The sequence below is a fragment of the Natrix helvetica genome (assembly GCF_964273705.1).
Source record: "Natrix helvetica genome assembly, chromosome: 5".
Taxonomy (NCBI): Eukaryota; Metazoa; Chordata; class Lepidosauria; order Squamata; family Natricidae; genus Natrix; species Natrix helvetica.
Window position 1 is genome coordinate 10,755,114 of NC_138551.1, and position 24,197 is coordinate 10,779,310.

The 24,197-nt window shown below is 44.0% G+C and overlaps 1 protein-coding gene across 6 annotated transcripts in view; it reads left to right on the plus strand.

The window, feature by feature from the left end:
• The window catches only part of MCF2L2 (MCF.2 cell line derived transforming sequence-like 2), a 251,079-nt gene that overhangs the window by 213,148 nt on the left and 13,734 nt on the right, over positions 1–24,197 (plus strand). For 5 of the 6 annotated variants that reach the window (XM_081955551.1, XM_081955550.1, XM_081955548.1 and 2 more), the window contains exons 25-29: positions 3,648–3,720; positions 6,797–6,900; positions 15,678–15,767; positions 18,952–19,023; positions 24,103–24,189. In XM_081955551.1, the coding sequence (XP_081811677.1) occupies positions 3,648–3,720; positions 6,797–6,900; positions 15,678–15,767; positions 18,952–19,023; positions 24,103–24,189 (426 nt within the window). The remainder of the gene's footprint in view (positions 1–3,647; positions 3,721–6,796; positions 6,901–15,677; positions 15,768–18,951; positions 19,024–24,102; positions 24,190–24,197) is intronic. The other variant, XM_081955552.1, reaches the window with a different exon arrangement.

The window sequence follows — 24,197 nt, forward strand, 5'->3', positions numbered from 1 at the left end:
GAGAGCAAATGCCTCTCCCTTGTAATACTGGTAATGCTACTTTTCATGTCCCTGTTACGTTGCCCACTGAAGTGGTACCCATTTATCTACTCGCAGTTGCCTGCTTTCAAACTGCTGGGTCAGCAGGAGTTGGAGCGGGTGACAGGAACTTACCATATTTTTCAGAGTATAAGACACACCAAGATTTTAAAGAGGCAATTTTTAAAAAAAACGTTTGGGCACTCTGCAGACCTCCCCAAAACGGTTTTTAAAAAAGGGCACGCATAGCCTTTAGGAGGCTTCCAGAGTGCTCCTGGGGGTTGGGAAGGCAAAAATGAGCAAAAATCGGCCCGTTTTTCACTCATTTTTGCCCTCCCCAGCTCCCAGGAGCACTCTGGTAGTCTCCTAAAGGCTATGCATGGCCATTTTTGCAAAGGGGGTGGGGTTTCAGGAGGCCAAGAATGCTGTATTCAATGTATAAGACACACCCAGATTTTCACCCTTCTTTTTGAGGGAAAAGGGTGCGTCTTATACTTCAAAAAATACGGTACTCCACCACGCGGCAGCACTCGGGTCTCAAACGCGAGCTTGCTGATTGTCAGCCAGTGTCCTAATCACATGAGCCAAAGGGCTTCCTTAGAAACACTGCTGTATCTCCCTAAAACCCAATGCACATAAGTCTTACCTTATCTAGTCAATTTCCAGGATATACTACAATTCCTGATAATACAGTTTGGACATACAGTAGCTTGTTTTTCCAGATATACTGGCTGTTAACCCTACAAATTAGACCAGGCTAAGAAACCAACGCCGTGTAGATCAAAATTATCATTGTAACAGCTATAAAAACAAGAATTGCGTCTGAATGAGTTTCTCCATTCGCTCCCCTTAGTTTCGGGTGAATGAGGAGGGGCTTGTCTGAGACTATGCTCAAGTCAGTTTCTTAACAGAATACCAAAGTTGGAAGGGGCCTTGGAGGTCTTCTAATCCAGCCCTCTGCTTAGGCAGGAAACCCCTACACCAGTTCAGACAAATAGTTATCCAACATCTTCTTTAAAACTTCCAGTGTTGGAGCATTCACAACTTTTGGAGGCAAGTTGTTCTACTGATTAATTGTTCTCACTGTCAGGAAATTTATCCTCAGTTCTAGGTTGCTTCTCTCCTTGATTAGTTTCCATCCATTGCTTCTTGTCCTGCCCTCAGGGTCTTTGGAGAATAGCTTGACTCCCTCTTCTTTCTGGCAACCCCTGAGATATCGGAACACTGCTATCACGTCTCCCCTAGTCCTTCTTTTCATTAAACTAGGCATACCCAGTTCCTGCAACCGTTCTTCGTATGTTTTAGCCTCCAGTCCCCTAATCATCTTTGTTGCTCTTCTCTGCACTCTTTCTAGAGTCTCCACATCTTTTCTACATCGTGGCGACCAAAACTGAATGCAGTATTCCAAGTGTGGCCTTACCAAGGCATTATAAAGTGGTATTAACACTTCACGTGATCTTGATTCTATCCCTCTGTTGATGCAGCCTAGAACTGTGTTGGCTTTTTTGGCAGCTGCTGCACACGGCTGGCTCCTATTTAAATGGTTGTCCATTGGGACTCCAAGATCCCTCTCACAGTTAGATAGGAACAGTGATGACAAAATAGGGCTGAGTCAGTCCTGGAAAATGAAGAAGGCATGGGAAAGAAACAAAAAAAACCCACTTTGAATTTGTTTGATATAAATGGAGGCTGGAGGAAAGTCTTTCAGGCTTTTAAGATTCTGTTATAAAGTGAAATTCCAGGAATTCTTGCAGGGTCTTTTTCATGACTGTAAACTGACATATGGCACTATATCAATCACTAAATTTTATTAGGAATAGTTTGGTCTAGTCATGAAGGCATCAGGCTAGAAACCAGGAGACTAGTCCCGCCTCAGGCATGAAAGCCAAGTGGGTGACTTTTGGCCAATCACCAGGAGATGGTGAGTTCTAGTCCCACCTCAGGCATGAAAGCTGACTGGGTGACTTTGGGCCAGTCACCAGGAGATTATGAGTTCTAGTCCCACCTCTGCATGATAGCTGACTAGGTGACTTTTGGCCAATCACCAGGAGACTGTGAGTTCTAGTCCCGCCTGAGGCATAAAGCTGACTGGGTGACTTTTTGGCCAATTACCAGGAGATTATTAGTTCTAGTCCCACCTCTGGCATGATAGCTGACTAGGTGACTTTTGGCCAATCACCTGGAGATGGTGAGTTCTAGTCCCACCTGAGGCATGAAAGCCGACTGGGTGACTTTGGGCCAATCACCAGGAGATTGTGAGTTCTAGTCCCGCCTGAGGCATGAAAGCCGACTGGGTGACTTTGAATCAGTCACTCTTAGATAGGAGAAGGAAGGGAAGTTAGTATGTTTGCCACTGTGATTTATTTATAAAAGTAATAAAAGTGGGAAACGAACAATTAAAGAGGTTGCTTCTCAGCCCAGGATCACTGATCTCCACCATATGGTAATGATTTTTGCACCGATGATTACCCTGATCCAAACGTTATTGATGCCTTAGGTGGATTATTTGGGTGGATCACAGAAATTCAAGAGTTCCAAGGAGATTAAACTATATGGGACTCTCTACAATCTGATTCCATAGTTATTTTCCTTTCCCCATGATTCATAAAACCCTGATCAGGCACTTCAATTCATGCTAAAGTTGCAATAGGGTAAGGTGTGAGAAATGCTATTTATTTACTTAATCAATGTATATAGCCTCATGTATAAAGATGGAACTCTGTGTGGTGAATAAATAAAAATAAAAGCATAACTGAGGGCACGCAAGGCGTTGCCCAGCCAGCTGAGTTCAGCCTTTTTAAAAGCTATTTTTTGCCCTCCCCAGGCTCCAGAGGCTTTATAAGAGCCTGGGGAGGGTGAAAGGAGCCTACCCCCCCCCGCACCCGGAAGCCCTCCGGAGGCTTCAGGAGCTTCCCTGAAGCCTCCAGAGTGCAAAAAACAGCCCTATAGGCAAACCGGAAGTTCGGGAACTGACTTCCAGTTTGCTCGTAGGGTCGGTTTAAGCCCTCCGGAGGCTTCAGAGATCTTCAGGAGGCTTCCCTGAAGCCTCCGGAGGACTAAAATTCACCCTAAGAGCAAATCAGAAGTCACTTCCGGTTTGCTCGTAGCGTCCTTTTTAGTCCTCCGGAGGCTTTAGGGAAGCCTCCTGAAGGTCCCTGAAGCCTCCGGAGGGCTTAAACCGACCCTACGAGCAAACCGGAAGTGACTTCCGGTTTGCTCATAGGGTTGTTTTTTGCCCTTTGGAGGCTTCAGGGAAGCCTCCTGAAGGTCCTTGAAGCCTCCGGAGGGCCTCCGGAGGGCCTCTGGGAGGGCGGGGGAGGCTCTTTTCGCCCTCTCCAGGTTCCTATAAAGCCTCTGGAGCCTGTAGAGGGCGAAAAAAGCATGGAAAATGGGGGGAGCACCTCTCATGCGCGCATGCACACTGGGGGTGTCGCACGTTGCATTATGGGTTCAGCATGCCCGCGCACAACCCCCTGCGCTCTCCCCCCCTTATGGCACGTGAGCCAAAAAAGGTTCGCCATCGCTGGTCTAGGCTATTGGAAAAAGACCTTATCCTCAAGCTTATTTGTTCCAGTAGGTGAAGAAATGAAATATTCATTTTCTTTTTCCTTCTTTTCCTCCTTTAACAGAAGCAAGCCAGCTTCACCAAAGAATCACAGAGAGCGTTTATCACGCACCAATGAATTCAGGCAACTCTTCCAGGTATGAAACACCCAAACTGTGTGGCCTAGAGCAATCCTGGCAACGTTAAGACTTGTGGACTTCAACTCCCAGAATTCCCCAGCCAGCTAGGCCTAGGACAGGGGTCAGCAACCTTAAACACTCAAAGAGCCATAAAGGTCTTAACTGGAATCCCCCCATTCAAATTCTGGAGCTGGTTCCCCCACCATAGAGTCCGGTTCCCCCACCATAGAGTCTCCTCCTAGTGCGGCATGCTTTTTCCTCTACCTGTCTTAACCAAAAGCCCTATCAATTGTGGAGACAACTGGCGACAAGAAGCCACAGCAGGGGGATAAAAGAGCCACATGTGGCTCCAGAGCCACTGGTTGCTGACTTCTGGCCTAGAGCAATGGTTCTCAACCTTTTCTTCCCCACAGACCCCCTTTAAATACTTTTTGTGACCATGGATCATGGCCACAGACCCCCATGACTTAAGATTTAAATCATGACATTTCTTCAAGTATTCGTGAACCCTGTTGTGATGACATCACAGCCCCCGGGGGTCCACGGACCACAGGTTGAGAACCACTGGCCTACAGTCTTCCTATGACTTCTCAACAATTCTGGTGGCTTTAGAGGTGGGAAACCAGAACGTGGCTCCTAGTTTTTCACAGGTGCCAGCAGGTTGTAGATGCCATCTTGACCATTTTGAGCCCGCCTCTCAACTTATGTGCTCATAAATCAAGGACTACCTGTATAGAGGCCTAGTCTAAAGCTACTCTCAGGAATCGCTTTGGGTTTCTCCTATAGAATAAAGCAGTAGAACATCTTTTTGCATGAGATATGGTCAAGACTGTCATGTAATTTAATCCAAAGTAAACATAAAGGTTTTGGAGAAAAGATGAGACCAGCGAAGCTATAGAACTGTGATGGTGAACCTACGGCACGTATGCCACAGGTGGCGCGTGGAGCCATTTGTTCGGGCACATGAGGCGTTGCCCTGTCAGCTTCAGTGCACAGGGGCGCGCTGGCCAGCTGAATTTGGGCTTCAATTGTGGCTGTTTTTCGCCTCCGGAGGGTGAAAAACAACCGAACACACAAACCGGAAGTTCGGGAACGGACTTCCGGTTTGCATATTACACTGTTTTTCGCCCTCCGGAGGATTCAAGGAAGCCTCTTGAAGCCTCTGGAGGTCTTCCGAAGGGGCGGTGGAGGTTGTTTTCGCCCTCCCCAGGCTCCTAGAAAGCCTCTGGAGCCTGGGGAGGGCGAAAAACAGGTCAATCGTGCACCAAAAGCAGGGGGGTGTCGCACACATAGAATTATGGGTGTGGGCATGTCCGCGCACAACCCCCCTGCCCCCCCCTACTTTTGGCATGCGATGGGAGAAAAGTTAGCCATCACTGCTACAGAAGGTTGCATGCAGGGATTAAAGCAGGTTTTAAAATTTGCTGTTTTTTGATTTGTTACCCACAAGAGAAGAAATTCAGAGAGGAAAAATCCACTGCATCCAAAGATAGCCTTAAGGAAAAAACTATAATGACATGACATTCATATCTTGTTTTTAAAGAATTACGGTATTGCAAAGGGAATTACATCACAGCTTTGTCTTCAGGGTGATGGATTGTAAAAAGGGGCTGACAAGAGCGTGGGAGCAGATAACCAAGAGCATTTTCCATGTGTGGCATTTACTCAGCTAAACATTTGGGTTGTTTCCTGATGAGGATTAAGATGTCCAGAGGTATAACTTGACAGTTACAGAAATAGAAACGTAGAATTCTGGAACTTATTTGAAGTTTTCTTAAAGGTGAACCAGATAAACTAAAAAAAAAATACAGTAATCTATGTGTGCACAAATATGCAGAGAGTTGAAGACTTTACTTGCAGTCCAGATCAGTAGGAATAGCACCTCACTAATCAAACATAACAAGAAAGGAACATGGGGCATGCTGTTTGAAGAGGGCAATTCCCATAATAGATCTAAACTGGTCTAAACGGGCCTTTGGGTGAAGGCTAGAGGGAAGCGCTGCTGCTGGTGAAGAGCTGGAGGGGCTCGTTTCAATGGGACGGCATCACAGCCTGGAACTGGCCATGCCCACCCAGTCACATGCCCACCTAGCTACGCCCACCCAGCCGGTCATTAAGCAGATCATATTAGTGGTCCGCGGGATTTAAAATTATGATTCTAGTGGTCTGCGAGGCCCAAAAGGTTGGGAACCCCTGATCTAGTATGCTTCATTGAAAAAGAATTATTATATTGCAATCTGCGCAGCTCCTATTGGACTGTTGGATTACGGTTTGACGCTCCCCGTAGGAAGAACTAGGACCCAAGATTTTAAAAAAAGTTTTTGTTTAAATGTGATGGTGTTGTGGGCACCAAATGTAAGCTTTACAAAGAGGAGCAGTTGCTGGCAATTAGCTACCAATGCAGATGTCCCTCTCCCTTTTCTGATCTCTGCAATTGCCCTCCGTAGTCATTTCGGCTTGGGCTACATGAAAGATTGGACATCCAGCTGCCTTTTTGATGCCTGACTGGTGCTTCTCCCAGAATTGGCCAGATTTTACGCAGGTTGAGACAGGCTTTGGGTTCGATTGGAGGAGCTGCACGCATTCAGCCAGTTGCATGTTGCAAGTTCTGTCTACGTCTGCTGATGCTGTGATAACAGGGAATCTGTTTCCTATTTCTGCCACTTTTATTATTTTGGGAAACACACACGAGTGTTTCAACTGTTGATCAGTATTTTTCTATCATGTCTCCCCTAGTCCTTCTTTTCATTAAGCTAGACATACCCAGTTCCTGCAACGGTTGTTCTTCATATGTTTTAGCCTCCAGTCCCCTAATCATCTTTGTTGCTCTTCTCTGCACTCTTTCTAGAGTCTCCACATCTTTTTTACACTGTGGTGACCAAAACTGAAATCAGTATTCCAAGTTCATTCCAACTTACCAAGGCATTATAAAGTGGCAGTATTCCAACTTACCAAGGCATTATAAAGTGGTATATTTTTAAAACAAGTGTCCCTGTAAGAACATGCTGAGATGCTCTGCTTGGTGCAACAGATCCCTTTCAACATGTTAGCCGTCACCTAACCATGTTTGTTACATCTCTTTTGACTCCACAAGGTACGGCAGAAAATCCCTGAGTTTGTGCGAAAATAAATCTGAACTCTCAAGCTTGGAAACGTCAAACAACCGGAACATGAGCTCCAGCACCAGGCAGAAAAGAGGTAGGCCGTGTACAAGACCCTCTGACCGAAAAGCTATGTTGTAGCCCACCGGCGGCCAGCAGAGCTGGCAACAGAGTCAGACAGTGAGGAGGTTGGGGAGGAACATGGCCCAGTCCTGGGTACTGAGGGAAGCTCAGACAAAGGCTCTGCGTCGGAGGCAGAGAGGGAGCTAGACAGCAGCAAGGCAGAGGAACAGCTGGAGCCTGTTCCCAGTGTGTGCATGCGCAGAGCTGCCAGAAGACAAGAACAACTAAAAAAGCAGGGTCGACTTGGGAGGAAAGCCACATTTTGGAGATGATTAGCACCTCCCATAGGAAACAAAAGAGGAGCGAACGGAGAGTGGGCTTTTGCAGGAAACAATTCATTCATTTGGTCATTTCAAGAGTGGAAAGTTCTCTTTGTGATTATAAGAGACTCTGTGCCAAATGCCTGTGTTTGGATACTAGTTATTTGGCAGCTCTCCAAACGAGATAAGGTTCGTGTTGATAAAGATTCCTCTGAAAGGCTGTTTGCTAAATCTTGTGGACTGTGAATGAAGGGAATTCACAGTCGTGTAAATAAAAGGGGTTTTGCCAGGACCAAGACCCTGCTTCTTGCTTTTTAAGGAAGCTTGACAAGCTAGAAGAAAGGGGTCATGGGAACAGAAGCACTTGGACAATTAGCCTATCAAAATAGGGATTGCTACAGTGAAATTGTTGGCTCTATCATGCTCTTGTCACTAGAAGGCAAAATCACAACATTGAATCTCACTTACTTTGACCATATCATGCGGGAGAATTCATTGGAGAAAAGATGGGAAGACAGGGAGAGACCTGGCCTATAAGAATCACCAGGAGTTGAATGGGCAATAACATCCCGGCATCTCTTGTGCACCCCCTGCTGGCCGAGAAGAAATTCTACAATGGTTTAATCTCAGGTCTCCTCAATCTAAGGCATGCCTGCCCACATTTCAGCAATAAAAATGAGGGATGTATATTTCCTAAAATCCAGTGCACAAACGTTTTTGCCCTTCTTCCCCATACCCAATGCATCTTTCAGCTCCTGTATAATTCCAGCCAAATAAGCCATCCAGACAAGGATATATTTATTTCATAATGCTTTATAAAAGGACAGAAAATCTTACATCTCTTAGTTCCAGTAGACGTTTCAAGGACCACATTCCAGTTGAGAGGGGGACAAAGTTAAAATAGAATAGAATAGAATTCTTTATTGGCCAAGTGTGATTGGGTTGGTACCATTTCTTTTTTTCTGCAGTTCTAATTATCTGTTGAAGTCTGGGTCTGTTTTGTTGGGTTGCAGAGCCAAACCAGACAGTTATGGAGGTGCAGAGGAGAGACTCCGTAATTCCTCTGTAGAACAGAATCAGCAGCTTCTTGGGCAGTTTGAGCTTCTCGAGCTGGTGCAAAAAGAACTTTCTTTGTCGTGCTTTTTTGATGACACTTTTGATGTTAGGTGCTTATTTTAAGTCCTGAGATATGATAGAACTTAGAAACTTGAACCTAAATGATAGAACCTAGAGAGTGAATAGAATTGGGGATTTTTTAAAAAAAGACTATCAAAGTTAGCAGAGGAATCAATTGCATACACTTTTCCCTCTGAGTCTACTCTGAAGTAAGGAAGAGCCAGACCTTTGGAGGAACAGTCTGAAGCTGAACAAAGTTAAATTTATTCATTTCACATGTTTTGGAATCTCGGATTCTTTAGGAAGGCTTTTATGGCACGATTGCAACTGTCCTTGGTAAAATACGTCAGAAGCAAGAAACAAATAATTTGTACTGGACTGACCCAGTTTCCAGGCGTGAATGAGGATAAACAAGATTGTTAGGGCTTTATTTAGAATGATGATTACTAGGTGCATGAGAATAATAGCCAGCCTGGGATGAGTTGCCTAAGTGACCATGTTGAATTCCCTCCATGCTTCAGAAATTCTTGTCTTAATTGTATGATAAAGACAGAAGAGCTAAGTTGATTTGGCAGGGCTAACCTTGTTGTTTGACATCAACAAGCCAAAGCAAGTTTTTTTTAACCGTGTTTTCCTGAAAATAAGATAGGGTCTTATTTTCTTTTGACACCCCCCCCCCCAAATAAGCACTTGGCCTTATTTTCAGGGAGGTCTTATTATTATTGAGGTGCAGGAGGCAGCAAGCGTGGTCACCTCATGGCTGCTGCTGTGTTGCAATATTTTCAGGGAGGGCTTATTTTACCACATGCAGTCAAAAGCCCGATTGGAGAGGTCATTTTCAGGGAAACAGGGTAGATATAAAGCTTATATCTTATATTTTAAAAGGAAAACCATTTTCTCCTTCCTTCCTTCCTTTCCTTCCTTCCTTCCTTCCTTCCCTCCCTCCCTCCCTCCCTCCCTCCTTCCTTCCTTCCTTCCTTCCTTCCTTCCTTCCTTCCTTCCTTCCTTCCTTCCTATTTCTGACCTGGAGTAGGAGTCAATAGAGTTAAATCAACAGACAAACACAGCAGCAAACCCTAATTGCCTTAATTTTCTTTCATCTCAATTTCACCTCCTACACTTAGTCACAGACTTTAAAAAGTGAGGTATTTAATATTTTAATATAATGAATTAAAATCCAAACGTGTTTAATCCCCCCCCCCCCGAAACCTATTGTTACAATGCTCAAAGTTCAAATCTCTCCCTTTGATTCTGGATTGCAAATTAATCTAGCCTCGTGATGGCGAACCTATGGCACGCGTGCCGAAAGTGGCACACAGAGCCATGTCAACCCAATAGCTCTTCTTCCGGGTTGCGTCCCAAACAAGCGTGCATGCTCCCTTTTTGGCACTTGGTGCCGAAAACGTTCGCCATCACTGATCTAGCTCTTGTCCAAGATACTGTGAGGCTTACACGAGTTGTTGTGCATGCAAATCCTGAAATTATTGGGTTAAATATTGCTTGTTTCCCAGTTGGGCAAACTTGGAGGATTTATGAAAGTTTATTGAGACCACTAGGGAAGGTTATAGACTGGAGTAAAAAGTCAAAAAAAAGTATCTCAGGAGATAAAATTAATAGAAAACTTCCAAGAAAGCTGGAAGAAGTCATCCTCAGGGTCTGAGCTCAACTCAAAGGAGGCATTTATTGAAACTTGTTTACCTTAGTAGTTTGTTATTTTTCTACTAGCATTAGCACAGCTGCTAACTGAAGCGTGTACTTTTTCTACGAGACCAACACTATATTCAACAAAACGCTTTGTATTTGTTATTTTTAAGCAATTCTTAATAACATTTCATAGGGGGTGCGGTGCCCTAGTGGTTAAGATGCTTGTTGATCAGAAGGTTGGCAGTTTGAATCCAAGTATTGTGTGATCTTCCATTCTTGCCCAGTTCCTACCAACCTAGCAGTTTGAAAGCATGTAAACGCAAGTAGATAAATAGGTTGTCAGGGCTCCAAGTAATATACCCACAGCAACCAGAACTCCGAGGCAGGTAGATTCCTTAAAGAACAGTTTTATTGTATATATCATTTCACAGACTGGTGAAAACCGACTCTAAAGGTTCCCACAGTTTTTTACCTAATTAAAAGTTTCCCCACCTTCCCAAACAATGAGTCATATGATCCAATCAAGGTGCTGTCTGTAGCTGCTTGGAAACTTCACTCCTCCTCTCTTCCGCCACCTTGTGGGAACGTCCTTGGTTCTCAGGGGAAACTATTTTGTTTTGGCTACAAAACCCCAACCATCTCTATTCTCCCCTTCGCAGCCCTTATCTCCATTGTGGCAACTCTGGAGCCTCAAAAATGGCCTCAGTCAGGCCAGCTTCAGAGTTGACATAGGTACCACTTTGGTGGGAAGGTAACAGCTTCTGTGCACCTTTGGCATGTTACCAATGCTGCTGGCCCCATGACCATGGAAGCATCTTCCGACAATGCTGGCTGCCTTGGCTAGGAAACAGAGGTGAGCACTGCCCTCTAGAGGCAGACACAACTGGACAGGGGAAACTTTTACCTTGAAGAGCATATCGTTATTTTCAAGAGAGGTGTTGTTGTTTCAGTGTGCCACGTTTGTTTTCTTAAGCTGGAAAGTTATTCTCAAACATAGCAAATGAATCAGGGGTGGTATTGACTTACCTTCCCTACCGTTTCGCAAATGTGAGCGCGCATATGTGCACAGCCATCCATGCTTTCTTTAATTACTTTGCGCTGAGTTGTCCTTTCAGGATTGCAAATCCTTCCCCCCCTCCCCATTTCCATTTTGTTCACTAATGAAACCTGTTAGATACTTGTTCTAACTACAGTGGTTTCCACCAAGGTCCTCTGTTCCGGCGGGAACAGAGGTTTAATCCTATTGGTCGAAGGGTCTGACAGCTCCCTATAAAAGGGCTGCTGTCAGACTCAACCTTGGCTGGATTGTTCTCACTTGTTGTACTTAATGAAGAGCTGTTGTTACCGTTAAGCCTGTGTGTGCCTATCCATTACCCAATCTAACAAAACCCAGCTACTAAAACCCATTTTCCTGTGCATGATAGTCCCAGTTTGGCTCAGCCGGTTCGATTCCTGTTTTCCTGCTCCACCGTTTGGCTCAGTCCCTGTTCCTTCCTGGTCCCCTGCTCCAGCAGCCATGGGCTCAAACTGCCCCGCCATTCTCGGTCCCTTCCTCAAGCTCGAACCTTGGCCTGTCTTCCTAAACTGCCAGATTAACCCCTTCTTGCCTTCCTTCTCTCCTCCCTCTGCCTTTCTCTCCTAGCCGATTCTTCCACCAGCCTTAACCTTGAGCGGTCAGCTCTTGCTAGAAAGCGGTTTACATTACAAGGGCTTTCCAACCGCAGAGCTCTACCCAAAGGTAAACGCCTCCGCATCCGTCTCCATTCCACCTTCACTATCCGCCATCGCTGCTGCGGCTTCATTCCCACCTGATCTGATTTGTCTCATGCCCCCTCCCCATCCCTCACGCACTGCAGAAAAGTTTTCTTTCCGACAGCCATGACTTCTGTTTGTGCTGCTTGTGCATCCGTGCCTTTCACAGAAGGCTGGTAACATGCATGGAGTGAACAGGGGGTGTTGCCCCTCCATGTGTGCAGGTAAGCCACGGACAAGCTATGCCCATCCCAAGCGGGGAATGAAGAAGAAACTTAAGAAAAGTAGATTGTAGATTTTTTAGAAAACTAGATTCTATATTTTTAGAAAACTAAACTCTAGATTTTTTAGAAAACTAGATTCTAGATTTTTGAGAAAACTAAATTAAAAAAGAATTTCTAGTTTAAAATTAACCAGTGGAACCGCTTGCCTTCAGAAATTGTGGGCACTCCATCACCGCGCGAGTGATATTGAGTCAGCCCACCCTGGCCACTCCCCCTCCCATGTCAAACACAACCCTGATGCGACCCTCAATGAAATCTGGTTTGACAGACAGACCAACTGAGATGGTGAACGATATTTTCTGTTCAGTATAAGGCAACCAAGGGAAACTGATGTCTTCTGCTCCGTTTGTAGACTGTGTTGTTGTGTCTTCTTGAATTGTAAAGTTTTGTAAGTCAGGGGTCCCCAACTCGTGGGCTCTGGCCCACTACTATGGCAGGCGCTCATGCTCGAAGTTCCACTTACGTGAATAGCGGAAACACACAGAATGTCCCTTCTGCCCCCCTCACCAGTCTGCCAAGCTAGAAAGGATGGCGACTGTCAGATTCGGGCTAATGTCAGGGTTCACAGTAACACCCCCAATGAAAGAAGACTTCGAGGTTTGAAGTTCCTCAAAGTCCCATTTTATTAGAGATGTCATATTGGTACATCTGGGAAAACCTGAATCTGAAAGCTTCCAGGTTCTCCCCACCCAAACGAAAGTCCAAGTCCCTGCCCAGCACCCAAAGGTCCATCACATGGTCCAATCAGGCACCATCCAAAACTGGAGATACCTACCAGTCACGGCACTCCAGATGCAGGGCAAGACGTCCTTGACTCTCTGAGAAAGGAATGTTATTTTGACTATATATCTCCCGTGCTCCATATCATCCCCCCCTCCCATTTTCCCAATGTGGCAGGCCTGAAGGCCCAAGGCAAAAGATGGCTTCCAGGCCTGACAGTGACTACTGTTGTAAGTCACATCTCCATATGTAACATCAAAGAGTCAGGAAGTCTCACACCTGAGGGGGAATTTTGTTCTCCAGGCTTGTGGAGTGGTTTCCGAACGTTTCATTACCAGGCTAGGTAACATCTTCAGTGGAATGTAGGGGTCCAGCAAAGTTTAGCCCTCCTAAACTCCACTGAAGATGTTACCTGGTCTGGCAACAAAATTTTCAGAAACCAACCCACAAGCTCAGAGAACAAACCTGCATTCTCATCCTACACCCTACAGCAGGGGTGTCCAAATTTGGGAACTTTAAGACTTGTGGACTTCAACTCCCAGAATTCCCCAGCCAGCCATGCTGGCTGGGGAATTCTGGGAGTTGAAGTCCACAAGTCTTAAAGTTCCCAAGTTTGGACACCCCTGCCCTACAGATATTCTCCACTATTGCAAAGTCTCACATCTGTTCACTGCTGGCTATGTCCATATACTGGGATTAAGATGATTTTGAACCCCTAGTACAAAATGACAAACCGGTAGGAGTTACAAGCAGGACATGATGAGAGGACTCCTAGGATTAGAACGGAGCAATTGAAGAATACAGCCCCCTCCCCCCAAAAAATTAGAAATAATAGAAAGGAAGGAGAACTGGCTATATCTTCAAAGGGCTCACAATTTCTTAAGAAATCTACAATTTGATGTTATTGAAGAGAACATCTGGATTAAAATCGGTAGAGGAATTAATAAAAACACCCATGTTATTGGTGTCTGCTAATGTCCAACTTACCAAGAAGAGGATATCGCGGAAACTTTCCAGAAGCAAAAGGGAGATCATTCAAAGCGTAAAGTAACAGTGATAGGAGGTATAGAATTACTGCAAGAGCTGTTAGGAAATAAACCTTTGTTCTGCCTCGAGTGTTTAGGCTTGCTCGGGGCATGCAGTTAACTCCACGCTTAGGAATCTCATTCAGATCAAGTTTATTATCAGGCATTCTTAATAGCAAAATTTACAGTTCAGTGCAGGGGTGGGTTTCAACCGGTATGGACCGGTACGGCCGTACTGGATGGTGAAATTTAGTGTGCCTTCCCGTACCCGTTGGTCAGGAGGCCCCGTACCGGAATGCTCCCTCCCCTCATTCGCTCTTTCACTCACCCCACCCATCCTCACCATGCTGCCGAAAGGTTCTCAGAAGAAGAACCAGAAATCTGGTGAGTGGCTGGGGTGGGGTGGGGAGGATGTTGGGGAAGAGGGAAGAGGCAGAGGGGCTGCTAGAAGAGTGCGTGCTGTGCACAGGCTGTGAGTTTTAAAAACGTCTGAGTGAATCCAGGAAGAGGGAAGAGGCAGAGGGGCTGGAAGAGTGCGTCACATAACTGCCAAGCCACTCCCACTCGGTCACATAACTGCCAAGATACTCCCACCCGGTCACATGATCACCAAGCCATTCCCACCCGGTCACATGACCACCAAGCCACTCCCACAAAACAGGCCACACCTACAGAATAGGTTCTAAAATAATTTGAAACCCACCACTGGTTCAGTGTTAAGAATGCCTGAATAAACTTGATCTGAATGAGATTCTTAAGTGTGGAGTTAACTGCATTCCCCGATGAAGCCTACAACACTCAAGCAAGCCTACAACGCTCCAGGCAGAACAGTAAAAAGATCATGATTTCGCTCCCATGCTGAGCGGAGACACAAACATTACTTCTCTGGTTCACAAAGGCATTTAAAATGACCGGCTATAATCTCTACATGCAGGCAGAATGCCTCAGTGGCCAATCAGAAACACAGATGCGATTATATGTCATGGAACTACATTTCTCATAAGGCAGTCTATGCCTACATTTCCCAGGAGGTAGTTTTTTAAAGGAGACAGCTCTTAATTCCTACACTAGCCATATACTGCCTTCCAAATAGAGCACAACCTTCCAAATACAGTCCTTTCAGGATATGCCTGTCTTGTGGACATCTTTCTTCTTCAAAGAACTGGCTATTTTTGTTTTGAGACGAATCGACAGAGAATAAATATTAAAGATGAAGAAGTGAAAGTAGCAAGAACATTGAGGGAGGGTAACCGTAGAAAGGTGAAATTCTTAATTGGAGCAAAGACTGAAATTAAGTGTGGTTAACACTCTAATTTGGATTGGACAAAATGGATTATAATAAATTCTGACAATTAGGATTCATTAGCAGAAAGTGCTAATAGGAGGAGACACACAAGATAGTCTGCATTCAGATAACACATTTAACTTGGTTATAATTTAAAAACACATTAACCAACCCATGAATTCGGATTTGCATGATGAATTAAGCCCTCCGCCACTTATAAACTAATTGGGGGCCTGAGAACCAAGCATGTGTTTGCTAGATTTTTTTTATCAATTATCTTCTGGAAACATTACCACATCTGGGCTGTAAAGATCAATCTAACCACTAGATGGCAGCAAGTATTTCCACATTTAAGGATCTCACAGTTGCCTCTTGGTGAGCCTCTGGCATTTTGCAGCTAAGGTTTAGTTATTCTGCTGAGCACATTTTATAAGTCCTCCCGGCCATCAATTTAGCAATAAAATGTGTCTTTGTTAGTGATTTGGCATCATAGCAATCCGGGTAGATTCTATAAAATGTTATGAATCAAGGATGATGAAAATTCTATTTGCAAGCCCACATCCTCTGAAGGGTACCGAGGCTGGGCAGAATTGCCGTTCAATTTATTTATTCATTTTTTGCATGTTTCTACCTCACCCTTAACCTGCATCTCTCTGCTCTCCCAGATCCAGGGTCTAAAGAGAGAGACGTTCCCCGTCGCTTTTCCTTAGCTTCCTCCATCAACACCACAACTAACACATCTTCTCTAACCAAAGGTATGGACCAGGGGTGGGTTCCTGCCAGTTCTAACCTCTTCTATAGAAGAGGTTCCACAGATCTACAGTGCCGTTTAGAACCGGTTCCAGCTCCCTCCCCCCGCCCGTCCGCACATCATCAAGATGAAGAGCGAGAGGAGGAATTCTGGGAGTTGAAGTCCACAAGTCTTAAAGCTGTCAAGTTTGAACACCCCTGGGGTTTATTTTCCCTAAAGGGTTAGGGGTGCAAGGGTCTTGTAATTTGACAGCTTTAAGACTTGCGTGCTTCAAATGCAAGAGTTTCTGAGGCAACATTTTGGATGCTAAGCAACAGCGTTGTTAAGTGAGTTTCACCACATTTTACAAGTTGGCCATGCCCACCCAGTCACATGGCTGGCAAGCCACTCCCATCCGGTCACATGGCCGGAAAGCCACTCCCACCCAGTCACATGGCCGGAAAGCCACTCCCACCCAGTCACAAGGCTGGCAAGCCACTCCCACCCGGTCACATTGCCGGAAAGCCACTCCCACCCGGTCACATAGCCGGAAAGCCACTCCCACCCGGTCACAAGGCTGGCAAGCCACTCCCACCCGGTCACATGGCCGGAAAGCCACTCCCACCCAGTCACAAGGCTGGCAAGCCACTCCCACACGGTCACATGGCCGGAAAGCCACTCCCACCCAATCACAAGGCTGGCAAGCCACTCCCACCTGGTCACATGGCCGGAAAGCCACTCCCACCCAGTCACATGGCTGGCAAGCCACTCCCACCCGGTCACATTGCCGGAAAGCCACTCCCACCCGGTCACATGGCCAGGAAGCCGCTCCCACAAAGCAGGCCACACCTACAGAAGAGGTTCTAAAAATTTTTGAAACCCACCACTGGTATGGACACACTAACTAACCCATTAGGTCAGGGTATACCCTTCCCTTCCCTACCGGTTTGCAAGTGTGAACGTGTGTGCAAATGTGAGCACACAGCCTTCCATGCATGCACTTTTGGTGAAAAAAAGGGCCTAAATGGATGTTCAGGGGTGGGATTCTACCAGTTGGGACAGGCTCGGGTGAACCGGTAGCTTTGACTATCAGCTGGGAGCGAACTGGTTCACCCCAATGATCAGATGGGCCCACCCGCCTGCCCGCTCTATTTTCCTACCTTTATCTTCTTCGCTGATCCACGCGGCAGAGCAGACTACCACATGAAACAGCTGTGTTATTTTCGTTGCTAAGCATGGCAGTTCTAAAGTGAGCTGCATCTGATTTTACAGTCTTTTTTTTTTGCCATAGTTATTAAGTGAGTCGTATAGGGTTGCCTGCCTGAGCAGGGGGTTAGGCTAGAAGACCTCCAAGGTCCCTTCCGACTCTGTTATTATGTTCTGTCTCAATTGTTCAGTGTATCATTGTGGTTGTGAATCAAACGTGGCTTTTCCCCACCCAAAAGAAAGTTCAAGTCCCTGCCCAGCACCCATGTGTCCATCACGTGGTCCAATCAGGTACTGTTCCAAACTGGAGATGCCTCCCAGTCACACCACTCCAGGTGCAGGGCAAGACGTCCTTGACTCTCTGAGAAAGGAATGTTATTTTGACTATATCTATCCCGCTCCATATATTCTCCCCTCCCAATTTCCTACAGCATTAAGTTGTGGCAGGCCCAATGCACAAAACGGCTTCCAGGCCTGACAGAAGGAAGAGTGGGGTCAGCCCAGTTAACCCTTGGATGGGAAAGTCCCCCCCCCAAAAAAAAATATATCCCAGGGCTGTTAGCTAGACTTGGAAATAAAAAATAACACATCAAGTTTCTCAGAAGAGTTGCTGAGAGAGATAATGGCATGTAATTACCAGGTGTGAAATGGATGCAGTTACCAAGAGCCGGGTTTGACTCAAGGACATCTTTATTATCCCAGGTTGTATCTCATTAGAAACATGGTAATGCAATGTATTATGTAAGTCAGGGGGGTCAAATTCAAGGCCCATGGGCCGAATCCGGCCCAGGATGTGGCCCACGGGGCTACTCTTGAACAGGGGTGGGATTCAAAAGTTTTAGCAACCAGTTTTCTGCCCAGTGGCTGGGTGGGCGTGGCCATGGTGGGTGTGGCCTACTCGGCCTCCTGCATCACGGCGGTGGAGAGGTGTTTCCACCCTCGCTAGGCTCCGGAGGCTTTCCTCGAGCCTCCGGGAGAGCAAAAACAGCCTCCCCTGGGCTCCGGAGTCCAGAAACAGGCCCAATTCCAGACTTCTGGAACTTCTGGGTGGCCCGTTTTTCACACTCCCGGAGCCTCTGCCCGGGCTGTGCGCTCACCTGACATCCAAAATGGGTCGCATGGAGACTCTTGGGAAGGGCGGGGTGGGAGGGGCCAGCCAGTATTAGCAACTATTGGTTTGGTGAACCAGGTGCAAAATTAGCATCTGGTTCGCCCCAACCAGTCCGAACTGGCTGAATCCCACCCCTGCCCTTGAGACAGTGAAGGATCGGCCCCTGGTGCCTCAGCTGTGGTCCAGGCTGGCCAGGTCCTAATCTATAACTTGATGGCTGTCATTCTGGCTGGAACACAGTCAGCCTTAGAAGGAAGGAAAGAGGTGGGAATGAAAAGGAGAGAAGGAGAAGGGGGGGAGGGAGGGAAATGGGAATGGGAAGGAGTGAGGGAGAGAAGCTGGTCACTTCCACCCTGGTTACATCCACCCCAGCCTGGTCTCCAAGGTCAGCCTCAACTTTCATTGAAATCAAGTTTGACAGCCCTGATGTAAGTGAACAAACTTTCATCGCTGAGAGGAAAAAACGAAGGGGAAATTTAATATCCATCAATACAAAATGCATTCTCGTGGTCGACATAATATTAGAGGCTGTGTTGTCTTATCCATTTTTAATTTAAATTTTCTGCAGTCAGAGAGAATATGGAGGCAGAGTTTCATGCGCTGGAATCACGCAAAGTTTCGTGTGAACAGAAACTCATATATACGGGCATGAAATGTAATAATTCTTAAAGCATTAAGAGAGGAGATCAGTCTGAGCCCAACTGCCTTGGTAGGAATCCTATCGTTCTTTGGATAAGCAGAAATAACTGATAAAAACGAAGCAGTTTGCTGGCGATCTCACAACCTTGTGCTGCTTCCATCAACTGCTGAACCCTTTTCTTCATGCTAAGAGAGCAGGCCTGGCACCATCTAACTGTATTTCCAATCTTTATTATCTGCAAACTGCGCACAGGTCCCCTTGTTCCTGCAGTGAAAGTCAAGAGGCACGAAATCAAAAGCGATCCGACTCCTTTCGGTTTTGAAGGTACAGCTCCCAAATCCCTGCATGCTGTTTGACTTGTAGATTGTCCTTACACATCACCCACTAACATTTCAAACCATCCTCTGAATCGCTCAAATCAGATGAGCTTTGTTGGTTGTCCATCACTATATCTAACTTCTATCTATCATCTATCTATCTATCTATCTATCTATCTATCTATCTATCTATCTATCTATCTATCATCTATCTATCTATCTATCTATCTATCTATCTATCTATCTATCTATCATCTATCTATCTATCTATCATCTATCTATCTATCTATCTATCTATCTATCTATCTATCTATCTATCTATCTATTTATCTAGCTATCTATCATCTATCTAGCTATCTAGCTATCATCTATCTATCTCAAATCAATCAATCAAATTTTATTTGATTAGCCGCAACCCTCTTCCGAAGGACTCGGGGCGGCGTACAATCAAAAGGATAAAATACACATAGGACACACATACATACGAAAAAACAAGGACAATTACATTTGTGCATGGAGGAGAGTAGACTTGTAAGTGAAAGACAATAAACACAGCTAAAAACACAGTTAAAACACAGTTTAAAATCCCCTAAATAAAATTGCTAAATTAAAAACCCCTCAGGAGCGTAACGAAGTTATGGTTGGGCCAGGCCAGATATTTGAAAAAGGTGGGTCTTGAGCTTAACACGGAAGGAGCGGAGGTCTGTAGTGGTCCTAATATCCGGGGGGAGGTCATTCCACAGGGCTGGGCCCGCCACAGAGAAGGCTCTGCTCCTAGGCGCCGCCCCATGGCATTGTCTAGTGGACGGCACCTGGAGAAGTCCCTCTCTGTGCGAGCGAATAGGTCGTAGGGATGTATCTATCTATCTATCTATCTATCTATCTATCTATCTATCTATCTATCTATCTATCTATCTATCTATATCTATTTAGCTAGCTATCTATCATCTATCTATCTATCTATCTATCTATCTATCTATCTATCTATCTATCTATCTATCTATCTATCTATCTATCTATCATCTAGCTATCTAGCTATCATCTATCTATCTAGCTATCTATCTATTTATCTATCTAGCTATCATCTATCTATCTATCTATCTGTTCATCTATCTATCTATCTATCATCTATCTATCTATTTATCTAGCTAGCTATCTAGCTATCTATCTATCATCTATCTATCTATCTATTCATCTATCTATCTATCATCTATCTATCTATTTATCTATCTATCTATCATCTATCTATCTATCTATCTATCTATCTATCTATCTATCATCTAGCTATCTAGCTATCATCTATCTATCTAGCTATCTATCTATTTATCTATCTAGCTATCATCTATCTATCTATCTATCTATTCATCTATCTATCTATCTATCATCTATCTATCTATCTATCTAGCTATCTATCTATCTATCTATCTATCATCTATCTATCTATCTATTCATCTATCTATCTATCATCTATCTATCTATTTATCTATCTATCTATCATCTATCTATCTATCTATCTATTCATCTATCTATCTATCTATCATCTATCTATCTATTTATCTATCTAGCTATCATCTATCTATCTATCTATCTGTTCATCTATCTATCTATCTATCATCTATCTATCTATTTATCTAGCTAGCTATCTAGCTATCTATCTATCATCTATCTATCTATCTATTCATCTATCTATCTATCATCTATCTATCTATTTATCTATCTATCTATCATCTATCTATCTATCTATCTATCTATCTATCTATCTATCATCTAGCTATCTAGCTATCATCTATCTATCTAGCTATCTATCTATTTATCTATCTAGCTATCATCTATCTATCTATCTATTCATCTATCTATCTATCATCTATCTATCTATTTATCTATCTATCTATCATCTATCTATCTATCTATCTATTCATCTATCTATCTATCATCTATCTATCTATTTATCTATCTATCTATCATCTATCTATCTATCTATCTATCTATCTATCTATCTATTCATCTATCTATCTATCTATCATCTATCTATCTATCTATCTAGCTATCTATCTATCTATCTATCTATCATCTATCTATCTATCTATTCATCTATCTATCTATCATCTATCTATCTATTTATCTATCTATCTATCATCTATCTATCTATCTATCTATTCATCTATCTATCTATCTATCATCTATCTATCTATTTATCTAGCTAGCTATCTAGCTATCTATCTATCATCTATCTATCTAGCTATCTATCTATTTATCTATCTAGCTATCATCTATCTAGCTATCTATCTATTCATCTATCTATCTATCTATCATCTATCTATCTATCTATCTATCTATCTATCTATCTATCTATCTATTCATCTATCTATCTATCTATCATCTATCTATCTATCTATCTAGCTATCTATCTATCTATCTATCTATCATCTATCTATCTATCTATTCATCTATCTATCTATCATCTATCTATCTATTTATCTATCTATCTATCATCTATCTATCTATCTATCTATTCATCTATCTATCTATCTATCATCTATCTATCTATCTATCTATCTATCTATCTATCTATCTATCATCTATCTATCTAGCTATCTATCTATTTATCTATCTAGCTATCATCTATCTAGCTATCTATCTATTCATCTATCTATCTATCTATCATCTATCTATCTATTTATCTAGCTAGCTATCTAGCTATCTATCTAGCTAGCTAGCTACCTACCTACCTATGAACACTCAAAGGTGCTTTTTCAAGAGGCGACTGCGCTTTTTTTTTTCCTTGAAGACGCTTCGCTTCTCACCTGAAAAAATTTCTTCAGAACTGGACAAACCAATTAGTTAAAACAATGTGTTTGTTTTTTAAATGCAATCAATCACAGTTCTTCTTCACCTGTCTCCATGCCTCTTATTGTTTTGACATGAAACCCTGAAATGACATGATCAAAGGCAGCCTTAGCCTTAAAAATATCTATTTTTCTTCACGGTTCAATTCATTCTACTTTTCCCTATTCTTAATCTTCTCCATCTCCATCGCTCATATTTGAATGAATGCAGCTCTGCCTTCTTCTTTCTTTGAGAATGCTAACTCCTAGTGTCTTTGACTGCATGCTTACCTGTAGCGTCAATCTTTTTGCCTGTGCTGTGCTTGGTTGATGCCAATCTTGTTTAATTTGCTAATCGGTAATCACACGAAATGTGTTGGCGGTCCTTTGATGGCGTTATCACCAGGTATAAAAGGGAAATAATTCTGGGTGGATAGAGATTCAACTGATTGATTCTAAACGGTGTCCTCTTGTGACTTTTTGACTGCGTGCTTTCCACGTTCAAATTGCACTGGCGTCTAAGTTCTTACATTTTCTTTTAAATCCCAAAATTGTAGCATTCGCTTAATGTGGAAGAGGATATAAAATGATTCCCCGCACAGGAGAGTTTTAATATCACTGCTCCCTCTAGTGGTAGGAAAGTTCTATTGGTGACAGCTCAAGTTCTCCATGAAAATGTCAGATGTCTGTCTGTCCCTCTAGAGCAGTGTTTCTCAACCTTGGCCCACCTGAAGATGCGTGGACTTCAACTCCCAGAATTCCTCAGCCACGCATCTTCAGGTGACCAAGGTGGAGAAACACTGCTCTAGAACAAGGCTGTAAAACTCACTTCACGCACTGGCCACACCTACAGCCTGTTTAGCGAAGGGGGGTGGAGTCACGTCACGTGATGACAATGTGACACCCCTGCTCTAAATTTTTTGCGATTCCTGGCCTTTCCATCGACTTAACCATGGCACAATTCCCAGACAATAGGATGGCTCTCCCATGTGTCCATGATAACACCTTTATCCTGATCCCATCCACAGGTGAGATAGACTTACAGGTAGTCCTCAACTTACAACCCCGATTAAACCCAATTATTGCTAAGCGAGATGGCTGTTAAGTGACTTTTGCCTCCTTTTTATGACCTTTTTTCGCCACAATTGTTGTGGATCGCTGCGGTTGTTAACTTAGTAGTAGTAGCAATAGCACTTAGACTTATACGGGTACTCCTCAACGTAGGACCACAATTGAGCCTAAAATGTATGTTGCTGAGTGAGAAATGTGTTAAGCGAGTTTTGCCCCCCCCCCCTCCACCATTTTACGACATTTCTCAGCACATTTGTTAAGCGAATCACTATAGTTCTTAAATTAATAACACAGCTGTTAAGTGAATCTGGTTTCCCCATTGAGTCTGCTTGTCAGAAGGGGAACAGATGACCCCGGGACACCGCAGCGGTCACAAATATGAATCAGTTGTCAAGCATCCGATTGTAAATCACATGACCATGGGGATGTTGCAATGGTCCTACGTGTGAAAAATGATCATGTCACTTTTTTCAATGCAGTTGTAACTTTGAACGGTCACTAAATGAGCTTTCGTAAGTTGAGGACTACCTTCACAATGCTTTACAGACCTCTCTAAGTGGTTTTACAGAGTCAGCTTATTTGCCCCCAACAATCTGGGTCCTCATTTTACCGACCTCGGAAGAATGGAAGGCTGAGTCAACCTTGAACCGGTCAGAATCGAACTGCCAAAGTGCCGTGAGACAGCAGTCTGGAGAATTAGCCTGCAGTACTGCATTCTAACCACTGCGCCACCATGGCTCTTAGTAATGCGATTCTTCCATGTCTAAAGAAACTCATTTTGAATTAGGATATTAATAGGATGTATTGCCACAGTTTGGGAACAGCTTTTTAAAATGTTCTATGGAGATTTAGAAATAATTGGCAGAACCTTTTCTAAGAATAGCACAGTCCACTCCCTACTGAATGTGGCTGCCAAGGGCAACTGGTCTTGCTTTCCAATTTGTCAAAGCAAAGACACCTACAAGTGAGGTTTCAGTTACATAGGTGAGGCTGCCATCTTGATTTTTTTTTTTTGATGTTCTATCTACAGTCTCCACCGATACAGAGTAAGTGGTCCTGGGGACACCTGTTTTCCTTAACACAATCTTTGATCTTTGTCAAAGGAAAGTTTGCATGCTCACCATTTCACCTTTAAGATGGATGCCAACCAGCAATTTTAAAATTATAGAAAACTCTGCTTCCTATCCCAGATGCCTTTGAAAGCACCCTCTTGGCTCAAGCTCACCCCAATGCCGTTTCCTCTGCAAGAATGGTACCCAGATCAGCTTCACAGACAGGTAAAAAG